The sequence below is a fragment of the Carlito syrichta genome, unplaced genomic scaffold (genome assembly GCF_000164805.1).
Source record: "Carlito syrichta isolate Samal-C Ts95f unplaced genomic scaffold, Tarsius_syrichta-2.0.1 Scaffold304560, whole genome shotgun sequence".
NCBI lineage: Eukaryota > Metazoa > Chordata > Mammalia > Primates > Tarsiidae > Carlito > Carlito syrichta.
This window is the reverse complement of record NW_007248656.1, coordinates 482,525-501,089: the sequence shown is the minus strand read 5'-3', so window position 1 is coordinate 501,089 and position 18,565 is coordinate 482,525. Positions and strand designations below refer to the sequence as shown.

General features: G+C 50.5%; 1 protein-coding gene across 2 annotated transcripts in view; it reads right to left on the bottom strand.

Annotated features, from left to right (window-relative positions):
- The window catches only part of INPP5A (inositol polyphosphate-5-phosphatase A), a 184,798-nt gene that overhangs the window by 11,586 nt on the left and 154,647 nt on the right, over positions 1–18,565 (bottom strand). For both annotated transcript variants that reach the window (XM_008060225.1, XM_008060226.2), the window contains exons 9-11: positions 17,527–17,622; positions 17,289–17,363; positions 3,834–3,907 (exon numbers count right to left, since the gene is read on the bottom strand). In XM_008060225.1, coding sequence (XP_008058416.1) covers positions 3,834–3,907; positions 17,289–17,363; positions 17,527–17,622 — 245 coding nt within the window. The remainder of the gene's footprint in view (positions 1–3,833; positions 3,908–17,288; positions 17,364–17,526; positions 17,623–18,565) is intronic.

Here is an 18,565-nt window from a genome sequence, read left to right as displayed (position 1 = left end):
TGATGTCCTAGGACAATGCTGCATTGTCACATTAGTGAAAAAGGCAGATATACAATTGTGTCTTTATACTTTGATATCTTTAAAGTTAATTACATTGTCAAAATTAAACTAAAAATTAGAAATTCACATCTAGCTAGGATGCACAGCAAGCCAGAGGCTTTTTGTTACCAATTTGGGTATCCAAGTTGCTGTCACTTGTCCGTAGGCTATCCTAGGAAACTGTCCACACCTGGGCTACAGGTTGTAGCTGGAGGGGATGCTGGGGGGATGTACAGACCACTGTCCCTGCTGTGAGGGCCTTGGACACCAGGGATCTCGACGGAACAACAGGGTGAGATGGGGAAAGCTGATTCTCAACTCTGCTCACTTCAAACAGCTGATGTGACCGCATGCTCTGTCTCAGTGAAAAGTCTGTTTTCCACAGAGAAACTGGAGTGGATGGGACTAATGCTATCATATCCTTTGTCCCCCCATCATTCTAAGCATATACTTAGAACTCTAACATTACAAGCACATGGAAGCACCATATGGCATTAAAGACCTTCACTAGGCCTGCATCCTGGGTACTGTCCCTGCTTGATGGGGTTGCAGGCACCATCTTGGATTCCAGAGGTGGGGCCCAGAAAGTTCTTTGTTGGGAGGCAGTGGCAGCCTGGGGTCCATCTAGCCACCTTCCCGCCTGCTCCCACTCTGCCTCCTGACTGTCACCCGAAATGGGTCGCTCTTGTGGTTGTTCTTGATGATGGCATAATCCAATGCCATGCCCTTAGTTAAGAACAAAAATCGAAGGCTCCACAAATGTCTGGAATATTAGCTCCTTTTCTAGCAAAATGACAGACAGCACTGAGTTATAATCTATCATGAGTGAAGTACTGTTAGTCCATGGATATCAGTCACAAACACCCTTGCACACAATAATGCAGCCACTCTCACTGTGGGCCAACGCAACGTCTTCTGGGGCTGAAGTGTGTGCACCAGTTCCCACACATGGGGAGCACTGTCCAGAAGGACGTTTCCAGAGTTCTGTGCTGGGAATGCTGTCTCCTCCCAGGGCCACCAGGTGCAGGGTCTGCCTGTGGAATGCTTGCTGCCCAGGGAAGGTCCTGCCCAGAGACGCTGCCAGGGAGCCTTGAACCACTCTGAGAAAGTAAGCTCACCTCCACCACGAGACAAGAATGGGCAACAGGCGACAGTGACCGAAGACGCACAGTGGCTCGACCAGTTTGCAATATGTTCACTCGAATGATGAGAGCAAAAAACATGGAATGATCCTGAAGACCCGGAGCCACAGCCAGAAGGGCAGTGAGCCCTGTACCCCCTGTGCCCAGCGTGCCCACAGCATGAGCACATGCAACCGCAGCTTCCTGAAGCTGAGGCAAACAGGCCTCAGTGAGGACACTCCTCATAGGCTCAGAGCCCCCGTGGCCTTGCAGAAAGTACTGGGAGGGCCCCAGTGTGGGGAGCTCAGATACATCCTGACAGATGCTGAAAGCCACAAGGAGCAGGGGGAGTTGAGATGGACACCCCACAACCTCTGACACATGGTTTTCACAAATGAAAACGTGGAGGACGAAACAAAGTCTCAGGCCTGTGGGAAGCAGCTAGCATGGAGGGTTCACTCTGGGAATCTCCCTGTGCACTGAGGAGCCAGTGGGTTGGAGCAGTGCTCCAGCAGGGTGGCCCCAAGGGCACCCCCCACCCTGTTCAACATAGACCTGTGTCTTGTAGCTGTCTCACCCTAACATGTGTGGCACAGCCATCCAGGAACAGCTTTTCTCTGAGTGGGACTGGGACCACCCACTACTCAGCTGGGCCAGGAGGCCTTGCCCGTAGCTTCTGGTAGCACCTGCAGGGACAGAGCTGAGGCAGGGCTCTGTGACCTCAGGAACCTCTTTCAAAGGGGACATGGATGGGGAAACCCCATTGTCTTCAGTGTCCTTCAACCCAGAGCTGTTGTGCAGCATACGGGAGCACTGGAGGCGAGCCAAACTCTGCTGGAACCCCGAAGCCAGAGAGCAGGCCTGGAGGTCAGTGTAGCAAGCAGCTTGCAGGTGTCATGGACTCACACTATCCCCTAGGCATCCTGGTGCTAGAAACAACAGCCACTCAGCCACTGAGGCTTGATGCATCTCTGGGTTTCCTCTGGGAATCTGCAAGTCCAGCAGCCAGACTTCAGGCCCAAGCATGGGGGCAGGACCTTGCAGGAAGATGGGTGCAGGTCCTGAGGTCATCTGGGACTTCCTGCACTGGCCTGCCATCTGCAGTGATGGAGTTGCCACCTGCCTTTTCCCAGGATGACACCAGTGTGCCCGGTGAGGAGACCAGGCAGTAGCACAAAACATGGCAGGATGCCTCAGCCAGCACCACCTTCCAGAAGGCTCCTCCCGACTCATTTGAAAACTTCCCCTGGACACCAAAGCACTCTGTCACTTTCAAGGTTCAGCCCACAGCACTGTTTCTGGCCTCACGAAAGACTGTCGCCAAGCAGTCTCAGGCAGTATCTGCTCAAGCTACCACCTCAGGTCCCCAGTGAGGGGCAAATTCCAGGTCCGCTTCCAACAGTGAGTGAGAGACAGCTCTATGCTGGCAACTGGGTGCATAGCAGTGCACACGAACACCCTCACCCATGCAAGGTGCATAGGTGGGGTGTTCGTGTGCACTGCTATGTACATACATATCCACTCACACGTGCACACTTGTCCACACACACCCACACACAACTCACACATGTTCCCACTCATGCACATATGTGCACACTCAAGTACATGAAGATACACCTATGTATACTCATACCTGTGACTCACACCTAAATACTCACATACATATCCATGTGATGCTCAAACCATAATGCACACTCCTATGCATGTGTACACCTGTACATACCTACACATAGACCCATGAGTACACACACGCATATACATGTGCATATGCACCTACATGTGTGCACTAACTCTAGTACAATACATATACACCCATGTCTGCATACTCAAACCCATGCACAAACATACTCAAACCCTTGCACACCCATGTGCATGTGGACACATTACATACACACATGTAAACTCACACACTGCATACACATGTGCACAAGTAGTCTATAATCCTCACCTACATCCTCCATACACATTCAAACTCATGCCATGCAGACACAGACACACATGCACGCGAGTAAATACACCTATGCACACGACCTCTAGACACATCCTTTACACATACCCATGTACATACACACACACACATCTGCACACACGTGCATAATATTACACTTGTGGACACACATTTTGCACACATACACATATTTGTGGGCATGCCTGGTGTCACATGGGAAGGTACCAAGCCATGCAACCACCATCTCTGATCACCACTCTGCATTTATCCAGCCTATACTCTTGTTCACACCGTCTCCACTGTTTGGAACAGTTCTCCAAATCCCACACGGCAGCCATCAGGGACTTTTAAGATACAGTAGAACCAAAGGGATAAGGCACATCTGTGTATCCCAGGCAATGGTGGGGAAATACATCTGGTGCATCTAGACACTGTGTGAGCAGAGAGCATGCAGACACACACGTACATGCATGCAAGCAGACACATCACCCACACAAGCATAGATAGGCACATAAACACAGAGATGCACCATACACACAGGCACACACAGGCATAGATGCACACATGGACACACAGATGCACATGTGTACACACAGATTCACGATGCACACAAGTACACATATGGGCAAAACAATCACTCACAGTGCACACAGACACACAGAAGATACACCAGGAAGAAGGCGGAAACAGCACCTGGTTTGTCTGGCAAGAGGAGCTTTTCTTACCTGGGAGGGAACGAGATGTCCAGTTCATACAGTCTGTCCTTAAAGACAGACAACTCTTTGTCAAATTCTAAGAGCTAAAAAAAGAAAAAGAAGAAAATAAGGTCACTTTGGTTTTGCTCATAGGGGCACATTGGTCTGTGTACAGTGGGACGCTCATAACTTCTTTTTTTGTTGCATTTAAAAAATTTTCTTATTTTAAAGATGTGGGATACAATTCAGGGTTAGGTACACATAAGTGGTCATCATACAGGTAAAGTGTGGATACTCTAATTGATGTGATGTGACCCCCTCCTCTCCTGGCAGTGTCCCACTACTGCCAATCCCTTTCTTACAGTATTGTGTTCAGGAGGATGCTTGTAACTTCTTGGGAAAATGCATGGCTTGAGCATTCAATGTGACATCTGCCCTTTCTAGAGTCACTAAGTCTGTTACCAGAAAGTTCTGTAGGTGCCACTGAGCTTTCTAGTTACCTCTGCTGCAGGCAGCAAGACCTGCACTGCCCACTGTTGACCAGCTCTTTCATTCCGAGACCTTCACAGGTGGCAGGGCATTCAGCCTTGGGCACCACCACTGTGGACTTGGCAGACGGGAAGAGAGGGCAGTTACCCTCTCTCCAGCACTCCTCCCTAGAGCTGGACTTGCTCACTCAGCAGAAAAGGCACAGCTCCTGTCCTGCCCAAGGCCTAGAGAGACTCAGGGTAAGCAATGCCAACTGTGCATGAGCAGGCCAGAAACGATGACCCCATGTTTGCACACAGGCAAGGTTCTGGCGGCAGCATGTGGGTGAGATGTTTGTTTGGTCCTGCAGAGGAGGGAGCACACAGCCCCGCCGCCCCCCACCAAGACTCTTTAGAGACAAAGCCTGAGAGGGTAGCACTTGTCTGAGGGAGCAGCCCCCATGCCACGCATCTGGGCCGTCACCCTGCGCACCCATTCAGATGCTGTTCATTAATCATGTCCCACCCGCAGCTGTGCAGGGCATGGCACTGCACAGGGCTCCAAGTCCACACCATGTCCTCGCCCCCTCCTGCCGCTTCATCCATCACTCCTGAAATGTGCAATGCGGAGCCTCAGGCATGCGGTCATTACGTGTGGGCCAGGCTGCTACCTGAGCTGCCTGCACGACCCTCCTGCCTGGAGGCACAGGCAGCTCAGCTTCCATGATACCAATAGTCCTGCTGTCTCCACAAGAGGTGGCGACGCTCCAGCCCCCCTTCAAGGGAGTGGCTCAGTCCAGGCCCACGGCTTCTGGAGTGACCCCATGTCAACGCCACAGTGGGGCAGGGGTGGAGCGGAAGCCTCTGGAGAGGGCTTTCCCCTTCAAGGGCAAAGCATGACCGTGGGCTCTGGACCAATCCTGTACTTAACACATGTGTGCATGGATTCACACGCTTACATGTCTGCATGCACTTGCAGATACATTTACATATATAGGCCTATAAACACGCATCCTACTTAGAGCATTGGGAGCTTGAACTTATGGCCTCGCCCCATGAGTGACGCAACAGTTGATTGAGTCCCCACAATTCCAGTGTGGGTCTAGCCGATTTCTCAGGCACTGAGATGAGGTGGCAATGTGGTGTAGAGCACCAGGCCTGGGCATGGCCCTTGCTAACATGCGAGTGGGCTGTGCAGGGAGGCTGCTGGCTTTAGTCAGGCCCCACCAAGTTGGACCCCCACCAGCAGGAAGCAGTGCAGGGCTCTGCCACTGCTGGCTGGGACTGACAGCCAGGCTTTTTCTGCAAGACCTGTGCAGGAGCATCCACGGGGACCACTGAGAGGAGGAAAGAACCACAGCCAAACACAGGTTTGACCAAAGTGCTGAGGGTAGCTTCCCTGAATCCCCTTGACACATTTTAAGGCTTCAGCGATGCACAGGCAGTGAAAGCACAGGGTCTCACCCTGTATCACCAACTCTTTTCACTTCTCCTAATTTAACTTCGGATTTGAAACAACCCCATGTACATTTTTACATTACTGCATATACATGTGTCCACAAAAAACAGCTCACCTTATTCAACATGATTTTAAACTCTGTACAAATGTGTAAACTTTACATTTGTATAACTTTATACAAATGTCCTTGGCCTGTCTCTCGTCTCCATCTCCTAAGGTGCACTAGTTCCTGGTTCTCTGCGAGAACCTGAGGTAGGGCCACGTCTCTCAGCCTCCACAGTGTAGAATGTCTTTGTTTTGGCAGGCATTAGTTGGCTGCTTATGGAATTCTAAGCCAGCAGTGTTTTCTGTTAGCTCTTCAATCAAATTACTCCATTATCTCTTGGTTTGTATTACTGTTTTTGTTCTGGAAGCCTTCTGCCAGTTTCATGTCTGTAGGGTAATCTGACATTTTTCTCATGTTGCTTTTAAAATCTTCTCTTTATATTTAATGTTCTGCTGTTTTGCTCTGATGTGTCTGTATGAATTTATTTTCACTTCTCCTGCTCAGAACTTACCATGTGTCTCAAGCACAGGCTTTATGTCTTGATAGTTCTGGAAAACATTCAGTCACTAACTCTCCAGATATGCCTCTTGAGAATGAACTCCCATTGGCTGGATGCTGGACCCTAGTCTGCCCTCCCTGCCTCTGACTACCCTGTTCACATTCTGTCATATGTTTCTGGGATGCACTCTGGGTTATTCCTCAGGTCTGTCATCCAGTTCATCAATCCTTTCTTCAGCTATGTCTATTCTCCCACTAAATTCATCCTGGGAGTTTTTAACTTCAATACCTGTATTTCTATGTTTTTTATTTTTTATTTTATTTTAAAATTTTTTTTGAGTTGGAGTCTCACTCTGTCGCCCAGACTGGAGTGCAGTGGCCACTCCCAGCCACCGCAGCCTCGACCTGCTGGGCTCCGGCGATCCTTCCGCCTCAGCCTTCCAAGTAGCCGGAACTACAGGCATGCATTACCATGCCTGGCTGATTTTTTGATTTATTGTAGAGATGAGGTCTCGCTGCCCAGGTGGGTCTCGAACCCGTGGGCTCAGGTAATCCACTCACCTCAGCCTCCCAAAGGCGCGGGATTACAGGCTGGGCCACCGAGCCCGGCTTCTATGTTTTTTAAATTGTTGGGATTATTTTTTCACAGTGTGGTACTTATGTTTATAATTCTTTCATATTTTTAATAATTTTAAATAATCTTATTTTGTAACTTTCAGCAATTATTCAATTATTTGACTTTTTTTTTTTAAAATTGTAGAGATGAGGTCTCGCGAAGTTGCCCAGGTGGGTCTCGAACCCGCGGGTTCAGGCAATCCACTCACCTCAGGCTCCCAAAGCGCAGGATTACAGGCTGAGCCACCGAGCCTGGCTTATTTAACATTCTTAAGGCCAATCTTTGTCTTTTGCAGTATCTTTGGATTCTTGTTTTTTGTGGAATGCTTCCTTATGTGTTTTGCAGTTCGAGATTATAAGTTCATCTTTAGTGGGTCTTGATTTGAGGGAATTTTTATAGTTATGATAATGAATGTGGGGCCCACCAGCCAATAAATTACAATCCAGTGGTAGAAAACAACATACAAGAGCTCTTAAAATGCAAATATTCAGAATTTCACCTCATAAGTTACAAGGTATTGGGATGAAGGCTTAATTCTCTTCCTTACTTTTCCTTACACTCTGAAGCAAACTCTGGGAACCTTGGACGTGATCCAGGCCTTACCTCCAGAGAAGGCTACAGGCAGAAGCCCTAGTCTCAGTAACCAGCCCTGGCCACAGTGACCAACTGTGGACAGCCCCGGCCACAGCAACTGACCTTGAATCGCCCCAGTCACAGTCCACAGGTCTTGTCTTGGCTCACCCTGTCATGATCTCTTAGGCACATGGCAGCCAAAGAGCACCTTCTAGAACCTCAGTCAGACCATGTGGCTGCCTTCTAGCATCAAAGGCTCTTACCTCACAGGGATGAACCTTTGTCTGGCCTCAGTTGCAGGAGGCTTGATCAGGCTGCCTGCCACTCCTAGGTCCCTGTGCCTGGCTGGCCTCCCACAGCTCTGAGTGCTGTGTGGCAAATGCTCACGGCCATCCTCCGTGAGCTTCCTGCAGGCACTCCCCAGGCAGTCTCCTCCTTCCTACCCCACTGCTGAGGGTGCTGACCCACCTGCTCATTTGTCCCCTGCCACCCTGTAAGCCCTGTGGCAGAGGTGTCTCTGTTTTGTTTACCCAGAGCACAGTCCAGCTTGTAGCAGGTACTTCATGAATGGTTGTCGTATGAATATATGACCCAACAGCTCAGTGCAGCATCTTTACTGTTTCTGATGTGTGGTTACATTTTCTTTTTTCCTTACATTAAGGTGCTGCCTCGATGAAACTCCAGTGAAACTTCAAAACCATAAAATGCAAGTTCAAAGCAGTCTCAGGTACCCTTGCCGCCCAGGAAAAGAAGGCATGCTGTGTTCCCAGACGCCCTGGGACTTCTACAGGGCACGCTGCAGAAGACAGGTCAAACTAGACATGGCACAGTGCCTGGTAGCACTGGACATTTTTAGTCTCAACCCAAAAAGCTTTACCTTGTTTTTGCCAATTGTGCCAGTACTTTATTTTATGCAAATTCTAAAACTCTCCAGAAATGAGAAACCATAGATGCCAAATTCCCCCTGAACGTGGTTTCTTCTCTCCACACTTACAATGAAAAAATTCTCTGCTGTATTCTGAGAGATCTTCCTCCCTAAACAAGCTACTGGTTGTGGACTAGGCCCTCAGTTTCTCAAACTCGAGAGTACATTAGACGAAAGGCTGTCTAGGAATGACAGGCCTGGACATGCAGATGAGAAACTGCAAGCACTCTTCTGCCTTAATCCTCGGAGCTGTAGGAGGGAAGGGCTCAGGCCTCATGAGCAAGCTGCACCATGGCCACCCCATACCATCGATGCATAGGGGAGCGGAGGTTCCTCTGGAAAGTGCCTCTTGCTTGTGTGAGCCGGGGGAGAATGCTGGTTCCTGGGGCTTCCAATGCCAAGTCCTTAGTGAGGTCAACCCAGATCTCGAGTTGACGTGAATAGCTTCTGTCAAACCTTCTGCAGTGACCCTGGAGCACTCACTGCTGTGGGGGGACAAAGCCCCTGGGCAGTACCAAAGTGGGGGCAGATACAGTCTCCTCCAACAAGGGCTCTGCTTGCTGCCAGGCCCAAAGCTTTTTTGTGGAACTTTTGGAGGACTCTGGAGCCAGGAAAGACTATTGTTCTCAGAGGCGGTACAGTGCAGCATCCGACCTTAGCTTTGGCTACAGCGACTATCGGGCATCATTCCAGTCCCCAGAGTGCTTATCTGCGGCGCTGGCCTAACACACATCTGGGCTGTGAAGGGCCATTGCCCGGGCAGGCCAGGCACAGGCTGTGCCTCCCAGCGCAGATCTGCAAGGGCTTGGGGCTGCTCCACCTCCTGTCTGCATTCCACCAAAGGCAAATGCAACCTTCTAGAAGCAGCAGGTGCTGCAGAGGCTGGGAACATACAGACATGTATGTGCAGGTGGAGTTCATGGTCAACATGGGTTTATTTAGCTGCGGAGAGCAAAGTGCTGGACTTCCATGAGGTGAGGCTATTGCTCAAGGTGCGTCGTTCCTGCTCTGACACCAAAGTCCACAGCCTGTGGTCTGTGAGCCTGGTGCCAAGCAACTGAAGCACTCAGGTCATGAGGATGCAGCTGCAAAGTGAGAGCAACTGGCTTGGTGAGTCCACTGGGAACATAGTGGACGTGGGCCTGCACATTGAAGAGTACATGAGAAAGGGTTCTAGGCAGGCCTGGGGGCCTCTGAGTGAAGCCAAGGCCATCTCAACAGGCTGGTGGGGCCTGCGGCTGAGGAGATGGCCTTGCTTCATTGACACTCTCAGCCAGGAGACTCCTGCAGGTAGAGAAGGCAGGGTGCTTGGCTCTGGGAAGTCCGGACTGCAGACAGGCTGGGACATTCTGCATGGTCTTTGCTACCATCTCCTCCACCAGAGGAGCCACCTTACTGGAAACGTGGGTGGCCGAGTTAGGACCCCAGAGACTTGGTAGAATTTCTGACTCTGGGCCTATTTGGTTGCTGAAGCACAGTTTGAGCGAAGTCCCCAAGGAACCAACTCATCTGTCGACCAAGGTTCCAGAATCCAGAGACCCCAGGCTCAGATGTTTCTGAATAGCTCCAGGCTTGTGACCGGCCAAACTGCAAAGACTAGTGCCTCTGCCTTCACAAGTTCCATAGGTGCACACTGAGGGTGAGACCACAGCTTTCACAGTTCACAGCCTCTATGCACCTCAGGGACAAGACCCCGACCCCTCTCTGCACATTCACCTGGTGAAGAGACCCTCGCCCGAGTCACTGGAATTCCGAAGATCTGTGGGTTTCTCCCTCACTCCTCTGCATGACTTCCCCGGTCCACTGGAGCTAGCTCTGGTGGCCCCAGGGGCTTCCTGTCCCCCCTGCATTCAAAGTCGGAGAACACATCTGGTCCCTGGTGAGCTCGATCTTCCAGGGCCTGGGTGATGCTGCTGGCACATCTACACTAGGGCCTGAGCTACAGAGGACCTGCTCACACACCTGGAACCCTATCCAAAGCACAGTCTGTATTATGCTCTACAAATCAGAACTCTCCCTTCAGGGAGAAACAACAGCTTCTGCTTCTTAAAAAAAACTTCTCCGAAATGTAAACAAAATTCTGTAACATCATTGGCTTAACAAATCATTTGCACTGAGAGGGAAATGCAGTGATGGGAAAATAAAAAGCCGAAACTTCTTATCTCTTCAAGAAGTAACTACTCTGACTCTAAGAGATGAAACCTGGTCTCGGAAGACAGGGTCACTTAGGCAAGGCTCCTCAGCTGCTGGACTGCACACTCAAGGCACACCCACAGCCTTGTTTTTACTGCTCTCCCCTCCAGCCCCTGCTCCAGAAAGCACACAGCCCCTCAGCTTCTCATCTGTCTCTGGGGGCTCTTGTTCCACACCCTGTCCACCCGACAGGATCGCCCTCAACACGAGAAAAACAGATGAGCGGAAGTTGACCAAAGACTTAAGCCATCAGGCTGGCCCCATGGCTACTCAACAACCACTGAGACCTCCACACTGGCTCTTTGGCAAGGGTTCTGCACACACATACACACATACCCACAGCTGTGAGTAGTTTAGTGACAGGGAAACACTCTGAGAAATGCTGCTGTAGGCAAGGTCATTGTTGTGCAAACATCCTAGAGTGTGTTTACACACACACCTAGCTGATGCAGATATTACGCATCTAGCTTTGCTCCCAGGCCACACACCTGTGCAGCATGTTAGTGCACTGAGTCCTGAAGGCAACTGCAGCATAATGGTGAGCACTTGTGTTCCTAAACATCTCCAAACACAGAAAAGAACAGGAAACATACGGTATAAAGAATTTTTAAAAAGAGGGCCAGGCTCGGTGACTCAGCCTGTAATCCCAGCACTTTGGGAGGCCAAGGCAAGTGGATTGCCTGAGCCCACGGGTTTGAAACCAGCCTGGGCAACTTGGCAAGACCTCATTTCTACAATAAATCAAAAATTAGCTGGGCATGGTAGTGCATGCCTATAGTTCAGTACTTGAAAGGCTGAGGTGGAAGGATCTCCGGAGCCCAGCAGGTTGACATTGGGGTGGCTGTGAGTGTGCCACTGCACTCCTACCTAGACGACAGAGAGAGACTCCAACTCAAAAAAAAAAAGAGATAAAAAATGGAATCCCTGTCCAGGACACTTACCACAAACAGAGCTTTGCAGGACTGGAAGCTGCTCTGGGTAAGTCATGAGTGAGCAAGAAGTAAGTGTGAAGGTTCAGGACACTACTGTGCACTACTGTAGACTTTATGATCACTACACTTAGGCGATATTTATTTTTAAGAATTTTTTTTTCTTCAATAATAAAGAAACTTAGCTAACTGCAACTTTTTTACTTCATCGATTTTAAATTTTTTAAATTTTTTGACTCTTTTATAATAACACTAAGCTTAAAATACAAACACATCATACAAGTGTACAAAATATCTTCTTTATGTATTTATTCTATACATTTTTTGCCTATTTTTAAAAGTGATTAACTCTTAATTTTTTGTTTAAAATGAAGACACAAGCACACACATTAGCCTTAGCCTACACAGGATCAAGATAATCAGCATCGCTGTCTTCCTTCTCCACATCTTGTCCACCAGAAGGTGTTTAGGGGTAATAACACACCCAGAGCTGTCACTTCCTATGATAACAATGCCTTCTTCTGGAATACCTCCTAAAGGGCCTTTCTGAAGCTGCTTGACATTCAACTTTTTTTTTTATGAGTAGGAGTGCATTCTAAAATAATCATCAAAAGTATACCATGGTAAACATATAAGTCAGTATTATAGTTGTTTACTATCATTATGAAGTATTATACACTATGCATAACTGCATGTGCTATACTTTTAATATGACTGGTAGTGCAGTAGGTTTGTTTACACTCCAGCCTCACCACAAACATGTGAGTGATGCATTGCCCTGTGGCATCACAGAGGCTATATCACTAGGTCACAGGAAGTTTTCAGCTCCATTATTGTGTTATGGAACCTTCATGGAATATGTGGCCTGTTGTTGACAGAAACACATTATGGGGCGCATGACTGTATACACACACATGCACACACACGAGTTCACACACACACGCATGCACACATATACATACACACCGCACACATATACACTTGCCTTGTTCTTAAATTTCTGACTGGCTAAGAAATTATAAGCCAGACTAACTATAAGTATATTAATTATCTGTACTTCTGCACTGAGTATATGACCACCCCCTGGCAAGTCCATTGTCAGTCTGAAGGTCTCACAACCAGCTCTGGGACACTTCCTAGGGGGCTGGAGAGTGAGATGACTGCATTTCATTTGCTGTGTGCTATGAGAACACATGTTGAGTGTGTATGGGATCACTGATTCCATACATATGCCTGGACACATATGCTGGACCTGTGTGTGGGCGGCCTTCACTGTCACCCACTAACACTCCCCAGTTTTCACTAGTTTCAAAGAGAGACCTGCAAAGCCTTGTTGGGGCCAGAGTCTCCTCTGTGGTCAGCACCTGCCGAGGCTGTCCAAGGCTTTTGGTGTGCACAGGGCTTGTTCCTGCTCATCATGACTGAACGGGATCTGTCCAGCCTGGGTGGTGGCATTTTGGGACCGCCCAGTGGACCAAGACCACTTCCCCACCATGTCTTCTGATTTAGAAGGCTCCCATTTTAGAGTGTGAAGTAGAAACAAGAGGAAATAAATATCTGGTTTGGAATGAATTTGAGCTTCAAGCTGCTTATACAGTAGCAGAACAAGGAAGGGGGGTTAGGATTCCCACACCATCCTCTGTCCATCCTGATGCCCCCAGGCCCACAAGCACTTGGCCTCACCACCCATACTCACACCAGGCTGAGCCCCCAGGCCTAAGACAAACCCTCTGGGGGCACTGCTCTTAACCTCCTGCTCACCAACACATCTGCCTCCTGACAGCTGCCTGCACAGTGAATATGTGCTCATCATCCTTACCATGTACGCACTAGACTTCTTGCACGTTGGGTGCTGTGCTCGACATGCTAGCCAAGGTCATGGACAAAAACAGACACGGTCTCTGCTTCCCGGGCCTTCCCGTCTAGCTGGGGAGGCAGAGCTTAACATTATAGCCACACAGAGAGATGCAAAATCTTGGCAGCCCTGTGTGGCGGAAGGGGCCCGACGTGCCTCTGCTCAGCTGCTGCTCTGACAGGCTGGCAGCACCCACAGCCTGCAGGGCCAGTGCACAGGGCTCTGGGCCTGGAGAAGCTGCTCATCCCCCACATCCTCAAGAAAGATGTGGGTTAAAACTGCCGCTGCTGGAACAAAATATCAGATGTGAGAGGTTTCTGATTAAAAATTACATGGCATTTCTGTTGAATTGATAATTTGTATCTCTGAGATTTTTCACAAACATGATAACCAATTTCACATGTATCTTCCACATTCTTCTTGATTACAAAGTGAGAAGCAGGCAGGCCCTGTGTGGACAATGATAAAGCGGCCGGCCGATCGTACGTATCTGTCAGGAGCTGTCCCCGCCACGCAGATTCCACCGTTGCTGCAGAGACACGGTGCTGATAAAGGAACAGAGCCCGGAAAATCAATGCACCTGGGGCTACAGCGGCTGCTAAACACACAGAAAACATCTCTCTCCGAGAGGCCAGGCGCTGCGGAAATTCCCAAGCCCTGCCCTGGGACAGCCAAGGAAAATTTAATCTCTCCAAATCCTCACCAGGGCACTCCATCCTGCAGCCCTGACAGCCACACTTATAATTAATTATACAATTTCGATGGGAATATCGACTAAACAAAGCTATAAATCATAGGAAAAGTCAATAGGCATGGACACATTCAATCATGTCCCGGCCAATGATTACTACTCTTAAAATACAATAATTATTTTCAGGAGCCAGCTTGAATTAAATTTCTGTCAGACGGGTACAAGACCGGTGGTTGATGAAGGATGCGATGGATTTTGGGGGCTGAGTCCGGCCCAGGCACATCCATCCTGCGGACGGGGAGTTTGTTCTTCGTGGTCGTGGTGCTGCGTGTTTAACTAGACCATGAAGATGCAATTACCTCCGAGGGCTCGTTAGCAGTTTACCTCGTCCATCTGTCCACGGGGATGACTTCTCAGCTTCCGGGGATGACTGGCTTGGCACTGATTCCTTGATGTGCCATGTACCTTGGGCAGGTGTGTGGCACATGTGTGTCAGCGTGAGCCTGGCAGCCAATGCTGAAGGTGCTGTGGTCAGGTCCCAAGTAGACAGGGCTTGGACAGCAAGACGGCAGGTAGTGTTGCAGTTGACATCCCCACTCAAGTTTGGCTCTTTGGAGAAACTATGTGAAAGAGCCTGAGAAGGTACCGGGCACCCCAGGCTGCCTTGGCAAACTCATCATCTTTCTGCAGGAGATTCCTGACATAACACAGTAGATGGACTGTGAGGGTCTCTCCAAAATCATGACACAGAAGTCTGCTTTCTACTTCAACCTGACCGCATTTTTTTACTTTAGAATCAAATCTAAAAGTTCTCAAACTAATTTTCTTCTGTATTAAAGAGATATCAAACAATGTCATAAAGTAAACACAGATATTAAGAGTATCCGACAGTAACAATGGTTACCATTTCCAATGGCAATAGCATGTTCTTCGTCCAAAAACAAAGACAAGGACTTTGGATCCACACATAAGACAATCACTCCCCAGATGTTTCCAAAATGCGCCACACCCTCTATCTCCATGGCACCACCCTGGCTCAAGACTATGTTTCTCCCTTAGCCTCCTTCCTGCCCAGCTCCTTGCTCCTTTGGGAACATTCTGTCCCTTTTGTCATCCTGGCACCCTCCTCTATCCCCTGGCTCTGAGGGGCCAGCTCTGCTCGGGGCCCTCGAAACACCTCTTCCCTGGCCTTCTCCAGCTGAAACAGTCACACAGCAGTGAGACAGTACCCCACGTCTCTGGGCACTATCCATGCAGGCACCTGCCCTCCTCGGGCTCTCCCTGCTACCACCCTGCTCACTGCAGAGGGCAGGCAGGACAGGACATGACTGCCTGCCCATAGCTGCCATCCAGTGGGAACCACTGCTGAGCCCTGAGACTCCGTAGGACAAGCAAGCGACGAGGATTCCACTTCACCAGTCCCTGGAGGCCCTCGGGAGTGAGAGGCGAAGGAAAGGCTACATGGAGGGACAGGCTGCTGGAAACCCCGGGGAGAAGGTGCCCTAGGCCTCCATCCCACAGATGGAGCGAGAAAGCAAGCCCAGTGTGCCTGGTTCTAGAGAAGAGGCGATGTCAGGACTCCAGGTCTTCACGGGCCTAGGGAGCATGCCAGGGGGCAGGATGCCAAGGCCTGACCTGACTGTAGCAGTGTAGAGAAGTGGTCTTTGTGGCTCTTGCCGTGGGCATAGATGACCTGGCCCAGGAAGAGGGAAGATAGACTCAGGTGCCACGAGGAGGGTCCCGGCTTGACATTGACAGGTGCAAGAAGTGTAGGGAGTCAAGGGCACCTTTAGGGTCTGGGTTGAATGAGAGGCAGGAGGAGGATGTTACTTTCCGAGGAGACAGGAACACAGGGAGGGGGTGGATTTGGGGGCTGAGAGGCTGAAGGCAGCAGATCCAGTCCTGAAAAGGTGGTTTTGAACCTGGACCCAGGACGGCGGCATCTGCTGGACAGCAAGCCAATCCCTTCATCTGTCACTAATCTGTCCTGGCTCTCTTGTAAGCACTTTGCATGCCTTGACCCATGAGTTCTCCCACACCTTATGGGGGGAGCTAAGGCATGGACGTGCAGCACCGAAGCTCCTAGCTGGTCCAGGATGAGCCGGGGTGTGAGTGCACACACACACACCCAACATCCCTCGACTTATGGAGCCTGGGTGTGTTCCATAGCGTCTCCTACAGCCACCCCTCCGAGGCAGCTTCCTGAGGCGGCAACTGCCCTGCACCGCACAGTGCCAGTGGGGCTGTAGCTGGCTCAGGCCAGCCTCAAGAACGGGTTCTGAAGTTTTCAGGAATCTTGAGAGCTGGGTGTGGAATACGGCTGCCACGTATGGCTCGGAGTCAGTCACAGTGAGTGTGTTTTCACCACAGAAATCGGTAAAATACCAAAAGTTAGGTCCCTGTCCCCAGCCAGCTGATATGTCTGCTGGGACACTGTTACTTGCACATGACTATTTATAGAGCAGATGTATCCAAAATGGGACACAATTTTACTACCGTAAAAATCCACTTGAAAAGAGTATATGTGGGCGGCCCCTCACCGCTTGTCCGTGCTGGACCCTTGAAGAGGAGACTTGTGGTTTCAACATAGAGGGTAGATCCTGCCGCTTGGGCAGATGCTGGGCCCGTTCTCAACGGACTGACTCAAGCTGTATGTTCCCCCTCCCATGCACTTCTATTTACACACCTGTGCTCACGCACACACATGCACACATACACATGTACTCACCCACACATGGACACACATATGCACACACATGTACGCAAGACACACAACACACATGACACACACAGCGGGTCCAGCAGTGGGGTGTGAGGATTCACACAATCACCACCAATGTGCATGTGTGGCCTCTCTCCATTCAGAGTGAAGCCCCAAAACCCTGCTGACCACCTGGAGGCCAGGAAACTTCCTCCCCATCCCCGAGGCTGCAGAGTCTCACTGCGCCACACGCAAGGGCTTCCTGTGCTGATGGAATGGCCATCACGCTACCCACCGATGGGGGGGCAGGGGTGACACAGAAACCACAGCCCAGCCCAGGTGGCATGACCTACCCTACTAGCTGTCCCCAGCAGAGTCAGTCCTGCACTTTGGCTCAAAAACTGACCCTGGCAGGTGGCAGCATCAAGGAAGGTGGTCCTGGGGAAGCAGAAGCAATGAGAGGAGCCCTAGGGACACAGGCATCCCAGGAGAAGAGCCTGGGGTAACTGGCCACATGTGACCACAGACTCACCGCAGTGCCATTGTTGTCTCGAAACACCTCTTGGTTGAAGTAGTCAAAGAGCTTCTTTTCTAACTGGAGCATAACCTGCAAAGTCAGAGCAGCCCATCAGCGCCTGAGCTCCCAGCCTCATGCACTTCCCTGGCCCCCACAGCCCCAAGCAGGAGCAGAGTGGCTCCAAGGGCACCTCCCTTGGGTTGTGCACAGCCTGAATAACACAGCTATAGCCATAGACACAGGTCTCACTTACCTTCCGGTCATTGTCTGACTCTCGAAATATCAACTTCACAACCTCATTGGTGTCGGCGGCCCGGACTGTTTGCATTGTGGCCTTCATGCAGAGTGTCTATGGGAAGACACAGAGAGACTCAGTCCCAGGAGGGGAACGGCCAACCTGCTGCCCATGGCCCACACTGCCCTAAAACCGAAATCGGCAGTTCCTGACCACTCCAACTGAACGAGATGCCCATCTCCAGTCAGTGCTGGTGGCTCAGTGTTGCTTCCCGCCCAGGTGTTTCTGCCTCAGGCCACCCCACTTCAGTCCCTCGGTCCCTTGCAGGTGGGACGGGCATCTCTGCTCGTCCCGCCAGTGTAGTTACAAAGGCCACGCAGACCATAAACCTGCTTCAGCTTAAAGCAAGAGCAAGAGCAACACCACCAATGCAGCTTGACTTCGGGGAGGGGACAGGTCTACAGGAGGCTTGGCTAAGAAGGGGCCGAGCAGGCTCGTTTTGGCCAAAGCAGAGGTGTGAGGGATGGCTGAAGTCACGCGCTTTTGCTCGCTGGTGTTGACGCCACTTAGACCAGCCCCCGGGACAGGCTCGGGCTGGCAGGGAGGGAGCTGGGGCTACGATGCAGCAGGGTCAGGGTGGTTGGCCTCTGGAGCCATGTACACTCAGCAACCTGGCCAGCTATGGGCGGGGGCAGTCGTCTGGGCAGAGAGGGGAAGGCCAGGTGGCCACCAACCTTTCCATCACACTACACAGTGCTGCTCCGGAAGGCACATTCCTGGGCTAATAGAGAGCAGGCTGTTAATAATCTGATGCAGGCTGTTAATAATCTGATTGTTAATCATCAGATACAGACCTGTTTAGAAAATTCTTCTCAGTCGGACTCAGTGGCTCAGCCTGTAATCCCATGCCTTGGGCGGCCGAGGTGAGTGAATTGCCTGAGCCCGTGAGCTCGAGACCCGCCCAGGCAACTTGGCGAGACCTCATCTCTACAATAAATCAAAAAATTAGCCAGGCTTGGTAGCGCACGCCTGTAGTTCCAGCTACTTGGAAGGCTGA